At 54.1% G+C, this 22,374-nt stretch overlaps 1 protein-coding gene across 3 annotated transcripts; it reads right to left on the bottom strand.

The window, feature by feature from the left end:
- Positions 1–8,703: 8,703 nt before the first annotated feature.
- Positions 8,704–20,829, bottom strand: TOB2 (transducer of ERBB2, 2). 3 transcript variants are annotated; one of them, XM_027594152.2, is made up of 2 exons: positions 20,441–20,829; positions 8,704–12,676 (listed from the first exon to the last, which is right to left on the bottom strand). In XM_027594152.2, exon 2 carries the CDS (start codon positions 12,575–12,577, stop codon positions 11,576–11,578), a length of 1,002 nt encoding a protein of 333 aa, XP_027449953.1. In that variant the 5' UTR covers positions 12,578–12,676; positions 20,441–20,829; the 3' UTR covers positions 8,704–11,575. The 3 variants fall into 3 exon arrangements, with proteins under 3 accessions (XP_027449953.1, XP_027449951.1, XP_027449954.1); XM_027594150.2 differs by lacking the exon at positions 20,441–20,829 and adding an exon at positions 19,115–20,386; XM_027594153.2 differs by lacking the exon at positions 20,441–20,829 and adding an exon at positions 17,455–17,590.
- Positions 20,830–22,374: the final 1,545 nt, after the last annotated feature.

Raw genomic sequence — 22,374 nt, 5'->3', positions numbered from 1 at the left:
CGGGAACCTTGCACAGCTGACCCCCACCCCCCACCCCGTGCCTGGGCCGCAGTGTATCTTGAATTCTAGTCGGGCAGTGTTACCCAGTGGTGCCTGGCTCCTCTCCCCACCCCATGGGTGACCTTGGGTAGGCTTTGCCTCTCAGAGCCTCGGTATCCCCGCTTTTAAACTCGGACTGCTCATGGGGCCTCCTGGTGGTGTAGGGAAGAACCCAGGCATGTCGGCACCGGCTGAGTCCTTAGCGAGGTCTGTGAACTATCCTAATTCTCTAGTCCTCTCCCAGGGCCCAGTGCAGGACCTGAGCCCAGCCTTGGGCTCCTAGCAGTGCCCCATTGGGTCAGTCTGCTCGCCGTGGACCTTAGCCTTTGCCCAGGGAGCACATGGTCCGGGCCTGCCCTGTGGCAGCACAGGGGGCCTTGCCTGGTACCTTCTAAGAGCAGATGTGGGGACAAGAAAAGTATCTGCCCGGGTCGTCTGTGTGCTCCTCAGACTCAGTGGGAGCCTCTGTCCCTTCATCTGCAAAATGGGGAAGATCACACCTCCTTCCTTCCCCTCCTGCTCAGCCTCTGCCAGGATGAGGAGAGGCTGCTGTCCCCCCTCCCAGTTACTGGGCCGGGACCGCGAGTCCAGGGCATTATGCTCATTTTACCTTCCAACAGGTGAGAATTGGTGTCCTTTTACAGTTGAGGAAACCAAGAGGTAGAGTAACTCCTCCAGGTAGGGTGACCGACAGTTCTGGCTTGCCTTAGACTGAGGGGTTTCCTGGGACACAGCACTTTTACTGGGAAAACTGGGAGTCACCCTGCCTCCAGGACATACACCTCACAAGGTGCAGTATCTGAATCCAAAGTCTGGCAGTCCAGCTCCAGACTGTGCTTCCGTCTATCAGTATTTGCTAAATGAATGAATACATCCCTCCCCACAACTGTCCCTCAGCCTTTGCTGGGCACCTTGGCTCATATATCAGGATAGAGTTTGGACTCTGCCGGAAGTGTCGTGTGGGAAGTGAATATGGTCTCTGGGTTCCGCTGCTGGGTTTCTAACATCCCCCTCAGGCCCTCCCTGGTTCACCTTGACCTGAGGGGACCCCCAGGGTCTGCTCGTCAGGCTCTTCCCCTTTTTCCTACAGGAGTGAGGAGCCACAGGCCCCTTAATATCAGCTGTGTCACTTTGCTTCCTCACCTGTAAAATCAGGGAGATAAAACCTGCCTTCTGGTTGCTGCAGGGATTCAGGGAAATGCAGGTAGAGCTCCTGGCACACAGGAAGTCCTCAGTACATCCACGTTACTGCAGCTTATTAATGTGGTAGTTATAGTCGGCTACTCCAGCAAGCGCTTCCTCCGTGAGGGGAACTGTCCTAAATGCCCTCCGTGCATTCAAGCCCCAAAAAGAAGTGGGTGCCATCTTTCAGGTGAAGATCTGAGTCTCAGAGAGGTCGTGACCTCCCGAAGGTCAAGGCCATAGTGGGGCAGGGCCAGCGTTTGCAGGGTACTGTCCTCTTGTAGAACTTAGCTCAAGCGATGGCAGGCAGGAGTGGTCTGGGGAAACTAAGGCGTACGTTAGGGAAGGATTGCTGAGGCCCTTGCAGGGCGCCAGGCCTCCCTGGTCTCCCTCCCAGACCAGCTGGTCCTCTCCTCGCCCAGGGTGGCAGGTCAGGTTGTACAGACGAGCCCTTTGCTCAGGCCAGGCCGCTCCCTGCCCCCCTGGGCCGGCTGCCCGTGCCCTCTGCCAGCTACTGTTCCCTGTCCATCAGCCAAGCCGTGAAGCAGTCCCGGACATTGTGTCCAGAGAGAGGGCCAAGCAGGCCCCCCTACCGGTGGCCGATGACCTCCCGCCCTGCCCCTCTGGGCCTCAGGCCAGCCTGGCCTGTGCCCCGCCCCGGCCCAGGCAGCAGGCCAGAGCTGCCCTCCCAGAAGCCAGACCGGTGCCTTGCCACCTCCTGCCACCCTGCGAGCCCTGCTTAAGAGGGGTGCCCCTGCTGCAACCCGGGCCCCGCTCTCCAGAAGGCAGCCCTAATTTCAGAGGGCTGGGCTCCCTAGGGTGCTGATCAGGAGAAGCCAGCTGGGCTCCCGAGAAACCTGTTTTCCTGCCCTGGGCGTTTCTGCTCGGCCTGTCCCCAAATCCAGCTGAGCCGAGGCGAGTGGCCCCCTTGGGCAGAGAGCTGAGTGTGGGGGGCGGCTCTGTGCCCATGTGAGCTGGGCCGACCCTGTTACCACGCCGTATGGCTAAGGAAGCTGAGCTGCACAGAGAGGCCCGGATTCTGGCAAAGCCACACAACCCGGCTGAGGCTGCGGCGGCGGCGCGCGGAGCAGGAAGGGCGGAAGGGCAGCAACTGCTGGGAGGGGCCGTCCCCGAGGGGCGGGGGGGGGTGGGGCGGGGGGGGGTGGGGCGGGGGGGGTGGGGCGGGGGGGGTGGGGCGGGGGGGGGTGGGGCGGGGGGGGTGGGGCGGGGGGGGTGGGGGGGGCGCGACGCAAGGGGGCCCCTCTGGTTTTAGCTGAGCTGCCCCCCGCCCCGCCGGCTCAGAGCCCCTTTCCCTCACTTCCCCCCACCTAGTGTTCCTGCCTTGTCCCCCGCTTTGCTTCCCTGAGGATATTTCTCCCCGTGGCTTTTGTGTATCAGTTGTATTGTTCATCTTGCGCACGAGACCGGGAGCCTGGTGAGGGCAGGGACTGCGTTGTTCCCGCTGCATCTCCAGGGCCAAGAACACAGGGTTTTGCACATAGTAGGTCAACCTATATTTGTGGAACGGACAATCGAGTATCGGCTGTGCCTTTTAGTCACCAGAATCAAAAAAAGGAACATGTCCGTCACCCTCAAAAGTTTCCTTATTCCCATTTTTAATCCCTTCCTCCAGTCTCTTTCCCTCCTCCTCTCCTGTCCCAGGCAACTACTAATCTGCTTTCTGTCGCAACGTGATTAGTTTGCGTTTTCTAGAACTGTCTATAAATGGATTCAAATAATATGTTGGGTTTTTTGTTTGTTTTGGTCTTTCACTCATTTTAATATTTTGAGATTCATTCATGTTGCGTGTATCAGAGGCTCATTTCTTTTTATTGTTGTGGAGTGTTCCAGAGTGTGATGCCTGGAGTTCAAGCCTTCACCCCTTGAAGGACATTTGGGTTAGTTTCCCATCTGGAGCTAACACATCAAGTTGCTGTGAACATTTGTGTACAAGTCTTTGTATGGACATTCACTTCCTTTTCTTACGGGCAAATGCTTAGGAACAGAATGGCTGGGTCCCGTTGTCGGTGTGTGCTTAACTTCTAAAGAATCTTCCAGTTTATTCTACAAAGTGGTTGTAACATTTTCCATTCCCATAAGCAGTGTATGAAAGTTGCTAATTCCTCCACATCTTCCTTAACACTTGGTATTGTCAGTCTTTTAAATTTTAGCTGCTGTAATAGGTGTGTTTATTGTAATGTTAGTTTGCATTTTTCTAATGACTATTGAACAGTTTTTCATGTGCTTATTTACCATTCATTTATTTTTTTTTTAAGATTTTATTTAGAGAAAGAGAGGGGGGAGGGGCGGGGAGAGAGGGAGAGAGAGATCTTTTTTATTTTTAAGATTTTATTTATTTTGGGTGCCTGGGTGGCTCAGTCGTTAACCGTCTGCCTTCGGCTCGGGTCATGATCCCAGAGTCCTGGGATCAAGCCCCGCATCGGGCTCCCTGCTCCGCAGGAAGCCTGCTTCTCCCTCTCCCACTCCTCCTGCTTGTGTTCCTGCTCTCTCTGTGTCTCTCTCTGTCAAATAAATAAATAAAATCTTTAAAAAAAAGTTTTATTTTAGAGAGAGAGAGAGCAGGGGGCAGGGGCAGAGGAACAGGGAGAGAATCTCAAGCAGACCCTGCAGTGAGTACAGAGCCTGACATGGGGCTCAATCTCACGACCCTGAGATCAGGACCTGAACTGAAATCAAGAGCCACCCAGGCACCCCACCCCCATCATATATCTTTTTTGTGAAGTGTCTGTTCAGATCTTTTGCCCAGTTTTGTATTGGGTTGTTTTCTTATAATTGAGAGGTGTTTAGTTCTGTTTTTTATTTTTTTAAAGATTTTGTTTATTTGTCAGAGAGAGAGAGAGAGCACGCGCACAAGCAGGGGGAGCGGCAGGCAGAGGGAGAAGCAGGCTCCCTGCTGAGCAGGGGGCCCGATGCGGGGCTCCATCCCAGGACCCTGGGATCATGACCTGAGCAGACGGCAGATGCTTAACCAACTGAGCCACCCAGGCATCCCTGTTTTGTTTTTTAGATATAATTGACCTGTAAAACATTATATTAGTTTCAGGTGTATAACGTAATGGTTTGATATTTGTATATATTGCAAAATGATATAATTGAGTTTTGAAAGTTCTTTGTAGATTCTATATAAAACACTTTTATCAGATACATATAATTTGCAAAATATTTTCTCCCAGTCTGTGGCTTGTCTTTTTATTCTTTTTATTTTTTATTCTTTTACCAGTCAGTGTTTAAGGAAGATTTTTTTTTTATTTTAATAAAGTTCAGTGTATCAATTTTTTCTTTTATGGATCATTTTTTTTAAAGATTTTATTTATTTATTTGAGAGAGAGAGAATGAGAGACAGAGAGCACGAGAGGGAAGAGGGTCAGAGGGAGAAGCAGACTCCCCGCTGAGCAGGGAGCCTGTTGTGGGACTCGATCCCGAGACTCCAGGATCATGACCTGAGCCGAAGGCAGTCTCTTAACCAACTGAGCCACCCAGGCGCCCTTTTATGGATCATTTTTCAGGAGTCATATCTAAGAACTCTTTGCCTAACTCAAGATCACAAAGATTTTTCTCTTTTGTATTCTTTTAGAAGTTTTTAATTTTAGTTGTATATTTCTGCCTTTGGGATATCTCTGTGGCTTCTCGAGGGGGTGGTCTTTACTTGCTGTGCCCCTGGCTCTCACTCTTCTACTCCCGAGTCTTGTTCCTCTCCTCGCCTCCCTGCTGACTGCCTGGAGCCCCCCAGTGCTCAGTCCGGGTGTCACCTTACCAGCCCACGCTGGAGCACTTGGCCTATGTTCCGTGCCATAATTCCTCACTCACCAGCTGCTGCCAACCCTCTGAAGGGCCTTCCCAGGCTGGGTGGGAGCCTCCTCTGGGCACTTGTGTCTCCCTGGGCTTCCTTCTGGCGTGAACCTGATCAAGAGGTTGAAGTTCTAATGACCTGGGTGTGTCTTCCATCACCAGATGTACCCCCCACTTCCTCCAGCAGGCCCATGTGCTGGGCCTCTCCTCTGTGTCCAGCTCAGGGCCTGGCACAAAGGAGGGGTTCCGGGAAGGTTTGTTGATTGTGTGAGAGGACATTCTCTCTGTTAGCCACAGACGGGGCAACCTGGAGGTGAGAGACTGAAATCTCACATTTAAGATAACATCCTGACTCCCCATCTGGGCTCCGGGCCCATGATGTGGGACCTCTTGACCTGATCTTGAGCTACTTGCTCTTGTTTACTACTGGCCTTTTCGTTCCCTAAGCATACCAGGCTTGTTTCTGCCTTGCCCTTGGAAGGGGCTGACCCCTCTGCTGCTCACTGTGGTAATTCTCTTGTAATTCAGATCTTCGATTCAGAGCCCCCTCCTTGGTAAGGCCCCTTCTTCCCCTGACCAATCTAAAGGCCACTAGCAGCCATCGCTGGTTGTGATTATGGCCCGTCCTCACAGTCTGACATTTTCTCATTTATTTGTGGTTAATTGAACATGGTCTTTAGGGGAGCAGGGATTTGTTTCCTGCTGTTCACCCTTATTTCCCTCATGCCTAGAACAGTGTCCAGCACTTATGGGGGCTCCACGTTGTATGGGGAGTATTGAATGTTGACTAGAGCCAGTCAGGGCAGAGCTAGCCAGAGGACCCAGCTGAGTGGCTGGCCCAGGCCTCTTCTCTGCAGCCCTTCTCCTTACTCAGCCGGCCACATCCCAGCAGTATTCTGAGCAGGTCCTCATGCCTCGGGCAGGGGTGAGGGGCCTCAGCCAGTAGCCATGAGCTCCTGCCCAGGGCCTAGCCCGTTACTCTTCCCTCCCCGCCCTGGGAAAGGTGCTACAGCACAGGGTGCTCATCACGTCTTGGGAGCCACTGAGACAGGAAGAGGCGTTGGCCCGGGGAGTGGTTTAGCTGGCCCGGCGCCCAGCCCTGCATCCCTTGTCGTACAAGTGGGACAGTTGTCAAGACGGAAGAGAGGTGTTCGAAGTTACACAGAAAGTGAGCAGCTGTGAGGACCAAGAGCTCACTTCGCTTGCTGGCAGGGACATTCCCCAAATTAAAACCCAGGGGATCAGTACGTCCCTATTGCCCAGGGCCTTGGAGACTTCCTGGCTGGTTCCAGCCTGTCCTTGGGCCCTGCCCAGGCACGACTTGGTCCAACTGGCCAGGCCCAAGGGGAGGAGGAGGGAGGACGAGAGTGTGCCCCTCCGCCCCTGACTCACTCAGAGGACCAGACAGTGGCATCCCCTTGGCCTAGGGGCGGGCCCTGACTCGGGCGGTCAGTGACCGACGACGGAGCAGGGCTCTCCTGCCGCCATGACTCACACCCACCCGCCCATCTGTTCTCCAGAGGGAAACTCCCCGGGGGTTTCGGGACGCGGGTCAAGGGCCCGTTCCACCCCAGGGCTGAAGGCTGGGCCCCTGAAGAGGACAAGCGGCAAAGAGCATACTTTGTAGCATGGGGTGGGGGGCATTGTTGGGGCACAAGCGGCCTCCCACCTGGGCAGAGGGCAGAGCAGGGGCCCGCCAGCCTAGTCTCTGCTCCAGGATGGAGTTTCCTGTTCTGCCCCACTCTGGTCCTGCTGCTGGCTGGGTCCGGTTTCGGCGTGTTTGCTGATGCCAGGAAGCCTCTGGGAGCGGGCCGGCTGGTGGTGTTTGAGGACAGACAGGGACAGCCCCGGGGGACGAAGGTGACACTTGTTGTTCACTCTGGGAGGGCCGCTATGCGCAGCATTTTCCACTCATTATTTCATTTAATTTTCACGAGTAATACAGTTACTATCCCCATTTTCGAAGTGAGGGAACGGAGGAGCCGGAGTAGGTGAAGTGGTTTGCTTGAGGTCCCCCCAGCAAGGGAGCAGCAGGGGGTGGGACGGGAACCCGCGTCTTCTGGGGGGTGGGGAGAGAGGAGTCGCTTCCCTGATGGTTCCCCCTGGGGAGGGGTCTGGCTAACTTGGCCTTTCTCTGCCTCCTGATGCCCAGGCCCTCAGGCCCCCGGCGCACGCCTGTCCTGTAACGGCCATCTCCCCTGTGCTCCCAGGGCAGACCTTGGGTGTTCATGGAGGATTTGTCGAGTGAATAAATGACTTTTTTCTGAGGAGCTGAGTCTACCAGAATGCTCTTTCCTCCTATCAGGGCAGAGCTCTCCAGCACGTGCGCAGGGAGTGGGAATGGGTGACCACGGGCACCTGTTGTGACAGGACCCGTGTTAGGTACTGTTTACATTAGCAGACGTAGGAGTGAGTGTGCGGCCCTGGGTCCCACAGGTAGGCCGGCAGCCTGTACACAGGGTCCCAGGGACAGGCGGGGCTTCTCCCTGGCAGGACGGAGGAAAGGGAGACCCCTGGGAATGGCCTTATGTGCGTCAGGCGAAGGTCTGGGCATCCTGAACAGGGGCCTCCCTCCATTTGATGGGCTCCGTGGAGGAAGGGGCCCAGGGAGGGGGCCGGGCATCAAGCGCTCCTGGGACCCTGTGCAGAGGTTGGAGGCCTGGTGGGAGAGCTTCTAGGCCTCGTTCACACTCTTGGTTGGGGAGGGATCAGTGTTGGCCTGTTCGGGAAGCGAGGGGCCTGAGGAGACCCCCCCATCGCACTGATGCCCCAGAAGAGCTGCCCGCCCCCCCAGCCCCTACCAAGCTGGAGGTGGCACGTCAGCCCCCCCATCCCCTCCAGGGGAGCGTCAGGCTTCTCCAGCAGTTGCCATGGCTCTGTACATGAAAACGTCACACACAAAAGCTCAGCTTCCCCAATTGCCAGTCTTGTGCATCTAGACTTGGAGCCCTGTTCTCAGTTGCACTGCAGAGAGAACACACCTCCATCACCAGGTTGCTGTGAGGGGGAAAGAAGATTCCTCCAGTACCGGGCCTTCCTCTTCAACCCAGGGCCCACGGGGCTGATGTGACTCACGGCCAGGGAGAAGGTACACCGAGAAGTTTCCCCAGTGACGGGCAGGGATGGGCCCTGCGAGAGGGAGATGGCCGAGCTCTTCCCCAGCCCCAGGCAGGCCCTCTTGCCTCTACGGCGGCTCGGCAATCACCCGGCCCAGAGAAGGGCTGAGAATCCAAGCCCCAGGTTTTGGGACAGAACCCAACTCGGGTGGGCTCCTTTGGTCCTTACCCACTTCTAAGGGAGCAGTCATCTGAGGGAGGCAAACACTAGACATAGAGCAGGGGGGAGGTTGATCCCTCCCGCAGCCTCCAAGGAATCGGCCATTCCTTAAAAAAGCCACGAGCTGATCCTGTTCTGTTCGCAAGGCTTGCTTCCAGTATAGGCTCCACAACCCGGCAGCAGGGGGAGCTTGGGCAGTTCCCAGCCTCGGGGAGCAGGTTTCCAGGGTGGCAAAGAACCCCTCGAAGTGGGAACTCTGGGTCCTGTGATGGTGCGACAGGGGGTAAAAAGGGGCCCTTGGCACTGAGGCACCCCAAGGGGTGAGGTGAGGAGGACCAACGGTCTCTTAAAGCCGACAGGGGCCCCAAGTAAAAACAAGCCAGGAGCAGGCAGCAAGCTATTATATATCATGCTTTTAATACAAACTTAAAAAAATCTGGAACAATATAAACTGTACAGATTTGATCAATCTTTTTGTTTTGTTTTTAAACTAAATCTCTAAACACACCAATGTCCCATTCCAAAATATTGCACAACATTCTGAATACAAAATGCTTGATTGTATTCCTCCTTCACTAAAGAAAACAAGTTCATTACCCTGCTCCCCCAAGCTCCTCTCCACATTGCCTCAATGCCCTCCTTCCCATCCCGAGGGGTCAAACTAGAGAATCTATAGCTCACTGCATTGAGAAAAATACATCATTCTGGACTAAAAGTTTACATTCTTTACAAGACGATCCACCTTTTGATTTGTTCCTGGGAAAGAGGGGCAGACAGAGAGAGAGGATGGGGAAAGGGGAGAAATAGGTTTAATTCTCCTCTTTTTTTATTTTAAAGTTTGTTTTTCCTGAAAAAATATCTGTTTCTCTCCTCTTTTTAAGAAAAAATCTTGAAAAGAAAAAAATTACGTTTTTTACGTTAGAAATATACATATATTATATATACCTCTTACATTTTACAAATGTAGCAAATTATTCAATACAAACGGACACCAAAAAATGTAAAAAATAAAAAAAAAAGTATTCCTACGAAACCAGGTAAATTAGTGCAGGTTTTTGTTTTCATTTCCTTAAAAAAAATAAAATTGAAGCAAAAATGCCTAGATTTGAGACGAGACAGACTGAACTGGGCCCAAGAGTCCAGCAGTGGAGTCATGCTCCTGAACATACATTTTTCTTCGTATTTCAAAAGACACTAAGGGGTTGGTCTCCCCCTCTCCCTAGATGTGGTGAGAAACAAGCTGACCAGGGGTGGCGGGTACCTGTGTACTGAGTGTAGGGGCATAAATAAGGCAGCATCCAACCTTTCCCAGAGAGCAGCCATCTGCCTGGGCCTGTCACCTGTGTGGGAGCGGAGGGCTAGGGAGAGGGTCGCCCAGACTGGGCCGGCCCCCGAGAAACCTAGGGGACAGCTGGTGCTGGGCTGAGGAGCCAGGGCGTTGCCCCGCTGGGGGAGGTAGAGCTGGTGCCCAATGCAGGGGGAGGAGGCTGGCAGTGTGCGTCTGGGCTGGACCCACTGCCGCGGTGGTTGCCCCACTTGGGGTCACTGAGGAGGGCGGGGTGGGGTGGGGTGCCAAGGGCTTTGGTACTTTTTGGTGATGGGGGGCCCTGATGCCATGTGGCCCACCAGCCAAAGCATCATGGCATGCATGGAAGCTGGCTCACTAGGGTCAGGTGGGAGAAACTTCTCTTCCAGCAGAGAGAGGAGGAGCTGAGGCTCTCTTGTAATCCGCACACACCACCTGCGATGGCCAAACGCCTGTCTAAGCCGGCCTGCCCAAGAGACCACTCCTCACAGCATCGAGGCCTAGTGGGGTTGGGTCAGGCAGTGAGAGGGGCTGGCAAGAGGTACCAAGAAGTTCTCACGCAGGCTGGGGCAGAAACATACTAAAATAACATCTAAAACCAAAGGACTAAGAAGTCTCAATTCAAGGCTCAGGACTGCCCACTCTAGGCACTGACCCAAAACTCCCCCCCCCCACTCCACGGGTGCTCAGGTGAGCAGCTCCCACCCTGGGTTAAGGTCACGAAACAGGAGGATCTGAGTCCAGGGACTTCTCTTAGGCATCAGGGGCTGGTAGGCTGGTATTCCCTCAGCCCCTCACAGCTAACCCCCCATTTTTTTGGTCAAAAACAAAAGTGCAGATCCCTCCGCAGTCTGGAAACCAGTTCCTTCTGCAGTATTTTCCCCTGGGAGTGTCTCAGGCTCAGCCGCAGTCTCACCGCAACACGTGACCCACCCTACAAAAGGACTGACAACCCACCCGGCCCATTCCCCAACCTCCTACGTAAATAAGCACTTGCCACAACCTGGAATCATGCTGGGGAGGGGGAGGGGGTTTACATGGCTTGGAATCCTTTAGAACAGGACGGCAAACCACGCGCGCGCGCACGCACACGCACGCGCGCACACCCCACCCCCACCCCCCCACCCCCGTACCTGCCCCGCCTCCTTCCCACAACCTCAGGCCCAGGGAAGAAGGGACTGCACGAGAGGCCACATGTGTCAAGGGCTGGGTCTCTGGGGCCATGGTGGGGGTCTGGGCCGGGTGGGGATGGTGGTGTGGGGCCACAGGACAGAGATGAAAGCAATTCCACTAGACAGAGTGCTAACCTCTCTAGCGGGAGGGTGTCAAGTAGCCAGCCAGCAGCTCCCCATGGTTCAGGCCTGGGAGGGAGCGGGGGCTGGGGTCAGACCTTTTTGGGTGGCAGGGCCCAAGAAGGCCTGATGAGGTTGGATGGCTTTGAGTGAAAGCAGAGCTGGGGGACAGAGGCAGTGACACAGGGCAGCCTCTCTCTGCTCTGGGCAGGGTTAGGCCCCAGCCTGTGGCTCTTCCTTCCCTGTGAGCTTGGACACACCAATCCTAAACCAGGCGTGTGAAGGAGGGTGGGAGGGAGGGAGGGAGCAGCAATTCACATCTGGACCATTCTTAGCACAGGAAGCCACTAATTAAAGATGTTATATAGAAAACTACATGTAAAAAAAAAAAAAGAAAAAGAAAAAAAAAGAAAGAAAAAAATATAAAACCCAAACCAACCAAATAAATCAGAGGCAGGCAGGAAAACAGCAGGGGGTTGAGTTAACCTCGATTCGGTGCTTCAGGAGCCCCCTCCCACTCCCTGCCTGGGCTGGATCTTTTTTTCTAGAAGCCAGAGTGAGAAGACTGGAAATCTTTTTGTGTATTTTTCTTTTCCTCTTTTTTTGGCCTTTCTTTTCCTTTCTCTTTCCTGTGGTCTTGGGCGCTCCTGGCCTCGCGACCGGCGGGCGGTCAGTTGGCCAGCACGACAGGCTGGAAGGGCTGGCTGGGGTAGGGCATGGTGTTCAGGTTGTAGCTGAGGCCTTCCACGAAGGGTGTCTTCTCCAGGAAGAGGCTGTTGGTGCCGCCCCCAAACACCTGGGCCACGTCAAAGCTGCTGCTAGTGCACGAGGCGGCCCCAGCACCCCCACCATCGGCCCCGTCAAAGAAGAGGCTGGCGGGGCCACCGTTGTACACGAACTCCTTGGCGTTGGGGGAGAGCTGTGACTGAGGGGCCGGGCTGGCCGCGACGAAGTTCAGTGAGTGCAGAGACAGGGAGAGGCTCTTGTGCTTCAGCAGGCTGCTGGTGGGGGAGCGGGCCAGGCGGGGCTGTGGAGGCTGGGGGACCCCGGGCCCACCGCCCGCCACACCCCCGCCCCCTGCGGCCCCGCCGCCCTTCTTCATCTTGGTGGAGCCAAACTTGGTGGCGGCGAAGGAGGCGGTAGTGAAGGTGATGGGCTGGGCAGAGCGGGGGATGAAGGTGGGGCTGGGCGACTGGCCGAAGGATGGTGATGGGGAGCTGGACAGGGAGCTGTCCTGGCTGCCGATGGGCACGAAGACCTGTGCGTCGGGGTTGAAACTGCTCTTGAACTCCTTGTCCAGCTCTGGGGCGACACAGCCCTCGCTGTCATCCAGGTACAGCACTTTCACCGCCCCCTTCTCGCCGATCTGGTAGGATACTTCGAACGGGTCGATCCAGACGCTCAGCTCCTCAGGCACGTTGGCCCGCACATCCTCCACAGCCAGGCCGCTCCGCCGGGCGGCCAGTTCCACCACAGGGTCCACGATCTCCCCGATGTGAACACAGCGGAAGCCGGAGCCCTTCAGGGGCTTGTCAGGGTACCAGTGGCCTTCATATTTCTTTTTCAGGAGCCGCTCCAGCTCCTCGCCGAACAGGTCTGCCCGGCGCCGGGGCAGCTTGTTGTACAAGTAGGAGATGATAAAGTTCAGGGCCACTTTGATCTCCAGCTGCATGGTCCTTTCCGTGGCGGCAAATCAGCTCCGGGCACGTGTATACAAGCCGAGGGCAGTGGCAGGTGATGGAAGGTAGGCAGCCTTGGGCTCCAGACAGCTCTGCAAACCAAGAACAATGCAGGGTATTATGAGTAAATGTGCAGAAAGCCTGTGGGGGGGGGGGGCGGGGAGCGGCGGGCAGGGGGATCAAGGGGAAGGATAGAAAAGCACCAACTTTAGATCTCAGATTCAGAGCCCCCTTTCTGCTCCACTAGTGACTAGCTTGACTGTGTGGCTGAGGGCAAGCCACTTTCTTCTGAGCCTTAGTTTCATCAGTGACATAAGGCTATCATGGAGAGTAAGTTAGCTCAAGGATGTAAACTCTCTCACATTGACCCTGCTATTTAGAAGGCACCTGATAAAATGAGCTACAGTTTTTCAAGTAATTCTAAAGAAACAGGAGTGCTGGGCGCCTGGGTGGCTCAGTTGGTTAAGCGACTGCCTTCGGCTCAGGTCATGATCCCGGAGTCCCGGGATCGAGTCCCACATCGGGCTCCCTGCTCAGTAAGGGAGCCTGCTTCTCCCTCTGACCCTCCCCCCTCTCATGTACTCTCTCTCTCTCTCATTCTCTCTCTCTCAAATAAATAAATAAATCTTTAAAAAAAAAAAAAAAAAAAAAAAAAAAAAAAAAGAAACAGGAGTGCTGTGGTTTCCACTATTTTGAGAATCCAAGTCACTATACAACTGCTATCAAAAAACAAAACAAAACAGAGAGCCTAGGTAGCTCAGTTGTTAAGCGTCTGCCTTCGGCTCAGGTCATGATCCCAGGGTCCTGGGATCAAGCCCCACATTGGGCTCCCTGCTCAGTGGGAAGCCTGCTTCTCCCTCTCCCACTCCCCCTGCTTGTGTTCCTGCTCTAGCTCTCTCTCTGTCAAATAATAAATAAAATCTTAAAAAAAAAAGCAAAAAGCAAAAAACCCACAAAAAGCTGAGACCCTAATTCAACTGGAGAAGGGAAGGCTCTTGGTAACTAATCTCCATAACATCTTGGTGAAGTCGTGCTCCCAACAGTCACAGGCCAAGATATAAGTTTAAAATCCTTAGTTTTTCTCCTTAAATGGAAACGGATACAGATCACTGAACAGGAAACAGCACTGCCAACTTTTCACTGGGGGCTTGGACTCCAGTCACACCCAATTTGTCATCCTGGGTCCTGTTGGTGTACATGCTCTCTGGCTCGCTCTGGGTTTGCAGAACTGATGTTTCAAGAACACACTGTAACCAAAGGGTGCATTTCCATCGAGGTAGCCTCCAAGAATGGAGACAAGAACACGATCCCCAAGAAGTCAAGACCTGTTACAACCAGAGGTGTGGGCCAACAAGGGACTGCTGAGCAGGGGCTGTCTCAGGGGAGCAGAGGAAATGAAACGGAGGCAAGGCCCCGTAGGCCAAAAAGTCCTTAAGAGCAGCACTGGTGTGGCCGGAGGGAATCTCTAGCTTTTGGCTAGAGTGTAGGTGATGAGGGTGGCAAAGAGAAGAAATTTTCCATCACCCTGCAGCCTCCAGCTGGGGACCCATCATCACTCAAGTCTCCTGGGGACCATCTGACCACCTGTCCTTGGCACCAGATAAGACTTATCAAGTGTTTGGAGATCCCTGGAGAGGAGACAGCCCAAGATAAACACTCAGATTGTTATTTTGGGATTCTCTCACAGCCAGCTCCCACAGAGGTCAAAAAGGTTTATTCCTGAGGTCTGGGCCAGCCTCATGTCTCAGGAAGGTGATCTGTAAAGTCCTGAGAGCGAGTGATCCTCATCTCCTCACTCTGGATCTCCAAAAGGGCAGCTCCCGGGTCATGCTGTGGGAAGACTGAGAAGGACCACCTTTAAGGGTCAGCAGGGCCAGAACCTGTTCCCAGCCAGGCCTCTGGATGGGAATGTGCTGCTGAGCTCAGTGCAGAGACAAGACTAATCCATGATCCATCAAGGGCATCTTCTGCCCAGTGATAGATCTGGAGCTGGATTTTGATTAAAATCCCTTCTGGGTCCAGCATAGAGTATTCAGGTGCTAATTCTAGGCTTGAGGATCTTGAGTTTTTTGAACACCTGCCCCAGCTCACTTCCTTATAATTCTTTGGCTCCTAGGGGTATTTTTTAGGACTGGATCCTTGGGCAAAGCTCTTGGGTGAAAATCAGAGAAGCACTGGGTCAATCTGGAGCATCACGGGACACTGGCTAGGTCTAGTCGCACCCTCATTTCAGGTCTGAGCAGAGGGTCACATGGGGATTCAACAGAGGTGCCATGAGCACAGATCAATTCCAGAAGGTTTAAAGAGGAAAAAAAAATGGTAAAGATAGGGGGCTTTCTGTTTATAAGGACTGCGTTCATCACCAGATGCAAGGCTAGCCACCAGGATGCAGGCATCCCACAAGAGGAAGTCTATAAGGGCCACAGCAGCCCACCAGAGGTGTCCAAAATGGAGGAGATTAAAAAGTTATGAAGAAAGTTGGCACTGGTTCCCAAGGACGGGCCTGGAGCTAAAGACAGTGTTTTCAAAGTGTTTTTGAAAAGTAAAACAGACTTAAATATGACATTATACTTCCCGAAAGCACCACGTGGCCAAGAGGTGCACCACTCACACCAAAGGGCTCCTACAACCTTTCTAGGCCTCTTCAAACTTTGCTGCATACATGCCTTCCAAGTTAACCTCCCCTGAAGTGTTCAGCCTCAAAATGGGAGCATTTTTATTTATCTATTTTTTTAATTGAATTTTACTTAGTTAACATACAGTGCAATATTGGTTTTTGGAATAGAATTCAGTGGTTCTTCACTGACATATAACACCCAGTGCTCATCACAACAAGTGCCCTCCTTCATCCCCATCACCCATCTAGCCTGTCCCCCACCCACCTCCTTCCATCAACCCTCAGTTTGTTCTCTATCGTTAAGAGTCTCTTACGGCTTGTTTCCCTCTCTCTTTTTTTTCTTTTCAAAATGGCAGCATTTTAAATGCAGGCCAAAGTCATTGGGAAATAAGCCTCCCACCCCAAAGTACAAAAGAACCACTGTCATCAGCCCTGCCTAGCTGACCATTTTCTGCAGCATAAGCAACTAAAGCTGCACACCAATTTATACCTCAGTGATGCTGCCACACAAGTAAGGAAGTATATAATGCCATCTTTGCCTCTTCAACTGGAGAACAGGCCAGGCCAGATGGCTGTGGGGCGGAACCTTTCAAAAATGCTGGACAACCAGAATGAGATTTTCTGCTCTATCAGCTCAGGCTCTAATTTTGACTTCAAGAAGCTTATGGAACAGAGGATTAAAGCACTGGTGCTGTCTCGTCTTTAACTAAAGATAGGAGTGACCACTCAGATGAGTTTGTTCATTTTTTTTAAGGCTATGGACAAATTCTAGGCTTACATATAAATATTCATAGAATGTGGTAAGATTGGAAAGCTTAGTAATAACTACTCTTCAATACAAGTAACAAGTAGATTCAAGTTAAGAGGGAAGAGAGGACTTTAAGATCTCCAACTCTGACTCAGGTGCAAAAGGCCAGAAAGGTGGCAAAAAGTAAAAACAAAAACAAAACCAACCAAACAACTCCCTTCCCCCCTCAAAAACCAGTGTTTAACAATAGCAACATCTACCTTTTGTCAATATATGAAAAAGTTGCGAATGTGAGAGTAAATTCTGTCCAATTTCATTTAGAATCTAATCCTCCTTCACTTGTTTATTCCCAACAGCAAAATTAATGTGGGATTCAGATCCCTTGTGCTGACTCGTGTTTTATTTTTTTAAAGATTTTTATTTATTTGACAGAAAAAGACACAGCGAGAGAGGGAACACAAGCAAGTTGCTGAGTGGGAGAGGGAGAAGCAGGCTCGTCGCTGAGCAGGGAGCCCGATGCGGGGCTCACTCCCAGGACGCTGGGATCATGACCTGAGCCGAAGGCAGATGCTTAACGACTGAGCCACCCAGGCGCCCCTTGACTTGTGTTTTAAAGAGTGCTTAAGAGAAGGACAAAAACGAGGTAAGAAAGGTGACTGCTACAGTCAATGATATGGTAATGGAGTTTCCAGAAAGAGCTTATAACAAAAATGCGAAGGAAGGTTAAGAAGAAAATCAATATGTTTTAAAGAGGAAAAGGAGGGATAATGGCGAGGGAACTCCTCGGGCCCCCAAACCAGGAGTACCTATAAAATATTCAGGCACCTCAAGCCTTAACAACCAAATGGTCCTACAACCAAGCACTATCAGGTTCAAACGAGTCCGGAAAGAGGAGTCGGGAAGGAGGGGTCCTCAATTTTGACAAGGCCAGCAGGTGTCGCACACCGGATCCCAGGGAGTGAGAGCCAGGTTCCGTGGGACCGCCTGGCCCCACCCCACCAGTCCCAGAGGCAGCGACCCAGACCGGCGGGTATGCTCGAAGGCCTTCCAGGACTTGTGCCGACGGACCACAACACCCCACCCAGAGTCTCCACCATGTCCCTCAAACATGGACTATGCGAGCCCAACTCTTCCGACTAAGAAGGCCCTTTCTGGGGCACTCGGTTCCTGCGAAGCCAGGAAGACCTCACTGAACTCCAACGTAGGCCGGCAGTGAAGGCGCGCTCTGCACTCTGGGAACTGTAGTCCTCAGACACCTCACGCTCAGATTGGAGCAAGTGACCTACTTTCTCTGCACACTACACTTCCCTGCGTGCTTTGCGAAGGTTCAGCCAGCGAATTACGCAGGCCTGGTAAGGGGAGCTGGCCGAGGTCCGGGGAACCGAGGAAAAGTTTCCGATGCACATGCGCGCTGTGGTGGACGCCCCCATCCCCCCCGCCCACCGCTTAATACATTTTGTATAAATTTACCCATAAGGCCTACTCTCCGTATTGTACCACCCTACCGTATTCACGTCTTGGTCTCAAGAAAGGCTGAATTGCCGCCTCTTCCTCTTCACAGGCTCCCTTGACTGTTCAATTAAGGATCTCCTTCTAATGAGTTTTTTCTGGGTGAACACGGTGGGTTGGGACAGATAAAGGTCACACATCCCTCCGCCGGCCCCCCCCCCCCGTCCCCGTCCCTGCCGCTCAATCTGTATTCCTTGGGCTGGGTGGTCTCCGTCTGGAGTTGCTGTAGGGACGGTGAATTCAAAGAGGAAAAAAAGCGTTTTCACTTAATGCCCGGAGGGCTCAGCTCCAACACCCCCACGGCCAGAAAAGGCAGGAACTAAACCCAGTTCTCCCCTCCTCTCAGCCAAAGAAATTCCCAGTTAAGCTGCGGGGAGGGGCCGGGCGGAAAATCAGAAGGCCCAAAGCCAGCAGGGCCCAAGCCTCACCCCTCTTCTAATCCAAGTCCGAGTAACTAGACCCAGCTAGGGAAATGGGAAAAGGTTCCGGGCAGGGAAGGAAAAACTGTGCATCTGACACCCGAACAACATATTCTAATACTTGAAATTGTCTGTGGGTCTCCTCCCATTGCAAGGCCTGCTCTATGACCAGACTTAACCAGATCCTCGGCAAAGCTCCCCTACACGCTGTTAAACCTCCCTAATCCTTCCTCCCACACAAGCTTCTTTCCCCCACTGCTTAAGAGGGGGATGGGGGCAGGCGCCCAAGAAAGCAATAGGAGTGTTTTTCTGCTGGAAAATCAAAGATGAGGGGCTCACTCCCAAGGCAGGGTGGATAGGAAGGAGAAACAGAAAGGTTAGACACTGAGCAAGGCACCTGAGACCCCCTCCGAGGGCCCAAGCTGCAACCCGCTGTGTAGGGTTCTGGTTCCTCTGCGGGGTGGGAGAAGGCCTGCCAACTGCCCCTCCTCTCTCTTCTCTCTGCTCCCCCCCCCCCCCCCCCCCCCGTCAAGGGCACAGTCCATCCTCTGGGCAGGAGGGGAACGAGCTTAGAAGTAGGGCTCTTCCTCCCAGGCATCTCACCGGGATCAACCAGAATCCACTCACTGGTATTGCTGTAAACGCACTTCACCAGCCCCCTCCCCGCCCGCCCCGCACAGTTTTCCCTTAAAACACGAAAGCGAAAACGGTAAATTCTGGTTCAGCGGTCGCAGGACAGTCACCACTGACCCGTCCAAAAGGGGATGTCTACCTTCTATCCCTCAGCTCCACAGGGCCAGAAATAAACCCTATTAATTATTACCACCCCCTTTCCCGCACACGGGAAAAGAAGCAGAAAAACAAAGCCTGGATCCCCTTCCTTCCTCTGATTTATTTAATGGTGGTGGAAGTTATGTTTTGCGGGGGATACAAAGAAAAATCTAGCGAGTCTCTACGATATGAAGAACTGAGGGGGGCGGAGAGGGGAGGAAATGCACCCCACCCAGGAGGGGGCCACACTCAGAGCACGGAGCGGAGAGGAGCACCGGGGAAAAAGGCGGGGGGGGGGGGGTTCTATCGGGGAGGTGGAAGGGGAAAGGAAAATGTTGGCCAGTCCTCGGGATGGGGGCACGATAGCAACGTGCAGCGTCCAGCAAAGCGAGGAGCGAGAGTGGGACGGGGGTGGGAGAAGGCGTCTCAGGGGTCCCCGCCGCCCGCACGCTCCCCGCTCACTCACTCGGGTCTCCGCGGTGGCGGGGCGGTCTGCCGGTGGCGGGGAGGCTTCTCCCTCCAGGGTGGTCCTGGGCGCGGGTCGGAGGTCGCTCTTCCTTCCTTTCTGGGCGCCGCCGGGCCGGAGGCTGATGGGTCCTTTTATTCGTTGAGGGTTGGGGGACAAGTGAGGGAGTTTTGGGCTATGACTCTCAATAATAATTCTTTCAGCTTTTTGGAGGTCAGGCTCGGCGGAGAGGGGACGGAAGGCGGGCGGGCCGGCCGGCGGCGACGAAGCGAGGATGTCGGACCGCAGGGCGGCTTGTGTCGCGGGGCGGAGAACGGTCCGGGCTCTGGCTAGCGGGCGGTCCTGCCTTTCTGGCCCCGCGTCGCCCGAGCCACTCGCTTCTCTACCGCGACGACCCGCACCTTCCCGCGCCCCGGCCCGAAGTGAGCAAAGTCAATGAAAAGTTTCACCCTTAGCAACCCTGCGCACGGATCCGGCTTCCCCACCCCTGCGTGATGCGTCCCTCCGCCCTGCAGGGGCGGGGCCGGGCGCCGGGCCGGGACTACTTTCCAGCCGGCCAGGCGACTTAACCCTTCGCGCCGAGCGGTCGGCGGCTCTACATGCCTCCCGGGGGTTCCCCGGGACCTCCTTCCGCCAGTCCTCCAGTGGCCGGCCTCTTCTCACTCAGATCCCAGGTTAAACGCCAGCAAGGCCGCCTTTAGCCGGTCCAATGATGCTCGCCTCCCCTCCCCAGCACAGCGCCGTGCCGTGTATTTTCTTCATGCCCCAAACCACTGAAAGCGTGCTCATCGGGTACAATGTTTCCCCACGTAGACAGCGAGCTCTGGGAGGGCAGGGTCCTGGACTGGAACCCGGTGGTTCACTTTAGATGTGTGAGAGGAATGGATGTGGGGGGGAGGGGAGCTCCCTCACCCAGCTCCCCGTGGCTTGGGCCCTGCACCTGCCCTAGCGCCGACTGTTCTTAGGTTTCGCCGGACCTGTTCCCCCAGGCCAGGTCGGCGAGTCCCTCCGGGTCTGGGCGTTTGACTGGCCGACCAACCCCACGGCTCTCGCACCGCCCCAGTTACCGTCCCTTGGCGGGAGGGGGAGCTGAGGGGATGGCGCGAGCTTGGGAGACGTTTCGCTCCTTTATTAACTCGGGTTGGCTCGAGTCTTCCAAGCGCCCCATGCCTCGGTGGGTAATGTTAACGTCGAAGGGAGGGCGAAGGGGAAACCGGGGTCTGAGCACGCTGAGCGGGAGGAAGGGGATGCGAGGAGAGGCCGGCCGGGAAAAGGAGCCTAGCGCCACATAAACCTTCTACTTGCTGCTTCTGGCCCCCTAATTACCTTGCGGCCGGAAAAGGCCCGCGCCGGCTCCGCGCAGGCGCGCAAGCGCGCCCCCGGCCAGCCCCGGGTGGGGCTCAGACCTGCTGCAAATCTTCGCGTTTGCTCTCCCGGCTGGCGACCCCCGTACGGGGGACTAGACTGAGCAACTTTTCTTCTATATAAGAGCCCCCCGCTGGCGGGGTGTGGCGCCTGCCCGTGCCAGGGGCCCCAGGCTCACGCACCCGACGGTCCATGGGTTGCAGACCAAGGCTCGCTGGCCCTGCACGGGCGCGCAGGTTCGCGGGCTCGGCCACTTTGTGACTGCGGGGCGCGGAGTTGAGGGTAGGGAGGCCTGTGCCCAGGTGAGGTCACAGGCGGACCGAACTGCCAGGTTGCGAGGAGCCCCTGGGAGCTTGCGCGTTAAGGCTTTTGCCCAGTCGCCCATTCCCCAATTCTCTCCCCAACCCTCGACCTTTATTCTCATTCCAGACGGTTCCAGCCCATCGGCAGTCGCCGAACCCACGTGGGGTGGCGAAATCCGAAAGTTTCCAGCTACGAACAGTTAGCATTTGTTTGTTCCTTGATCTTTTTTTTTTTTTTTTTGGCAACGGCAGAGAGCAGCGGTAGTGTGGGGGTTTAAAAGCGCTTTCCTTGACTGCAGCAGAAAAAGGCCGTACTGGAGGGCAAACTCCAAGGGGACAGGGAGGCGCGAGGGAGCCTAAGCCCGAGATCCCCCATCCCCCACACACTGAGCGCTTCGGCCCCTGGGGCACCTCCAGGAACTACTTGCCTCGTGCGTCAGTGAGTGGCAGAGCGTCACACATACGCCCCGCGCCGCTTTGCCCCACTCCACTCCTTCTCTTCTTTTTCCTCCCTCTCCACCTCCCTCCCCTCCCCTCCCCATCGCTCCCCACTCCTCCCTTGCTCTCCCCTAGCGTATTCCATGCTAGCAGTGAGACCCCACCGACCTACAGGGTGCCAGAGCACTGAAGAGCTAAAAATATAACTCGTGTGTTAGCAACAGTCTTCCCATTGGTCGGGGAGCAGGGAGAGGCGGCTTCTGATTGGGTTTCCCATCCAACCGCTAGGATTAAGAATGGGGGCCAAAAACCCGGGCGCTGGGCCTTTGAGAAGAGTGTGCGTTTGCGCAATGAGGCATTGCAAAGGATGCTGGTATTTGAAGTCATTTATTAGAGGCAGCAATGGGTTTGAATCCCAATTGTGTCCACCAACCCTGTTATCTTGATTTTATGGTAACGAATCTCTTTACATCATCAACTGTTTTCTTGTTCTTAAAATGGAGATCGTATGAAGATTAAATATGATACAGGATGTAAAGCCTGGCTCAAATAGTTGGTATCCTTAATTTAAAGGTAACTGTTCAGGCCAGCTTGCATCCTACATATCCTGTGCACGGTTCGGTGTGTATTCCCCAACAAGAAACCTTACTATAAAGAACGATGAGAAAGAACGGTTAGGGTGAGCTGAAACGAATTCTCCTAGGGCATCTCAGGAAGGAGGGATGGAGTCCATATAAGTAGGTAAGGGGTAGACATCTACCTAAATTTAATGCAGGCTGAGGGAGGGCGCACAGAATCCCTGGACAGAAGGCATAGGATTTCTGCGTGTTCGTGCTTTTGTTTTACTCTCCCCTGCAGTGCTGGAAACACACCAGGCCTGAGCAACTTAACTAAAACAAAACTGAGAAATCCAGCCTCCTTGGCAGTTGGGAGCTCTGGGTAAAGGGTTGGCAAAGAAATAGGAAGCGATAAAATAGAGGGGCGAAAGGTAATCACCATTCTTAACTGCTGATGTCTCCATTTGTCATGTGGCGAGGAGGAGAGAGGACTTTTCTCTCCTCAGTGTGTGACTTCGTCTTGCCAGGGCTTAATTGTGAGCTTAATTCCACTCAAGCATTCCACAGTCCCCTCCCATTTTAAATAATCATGTTGAAA

This window comes from Zalophus californianus, chromosome 9, assembly GCF_009762305.2.
Source record: "Zalophus californianus isolate mZalCal1 chromosome 9, mZalCal1.pri.v2, whole genome shotgun sequence".
Lineage (NCBI taxonomy): Eukaryota > Metazoa > Chordata > Mammalia > Carnivora > Otariidae > Zalophus > Zalophus californianus.
This window is presented reverse-complemented; position numbering and strand designations above follow the sequence as displayed.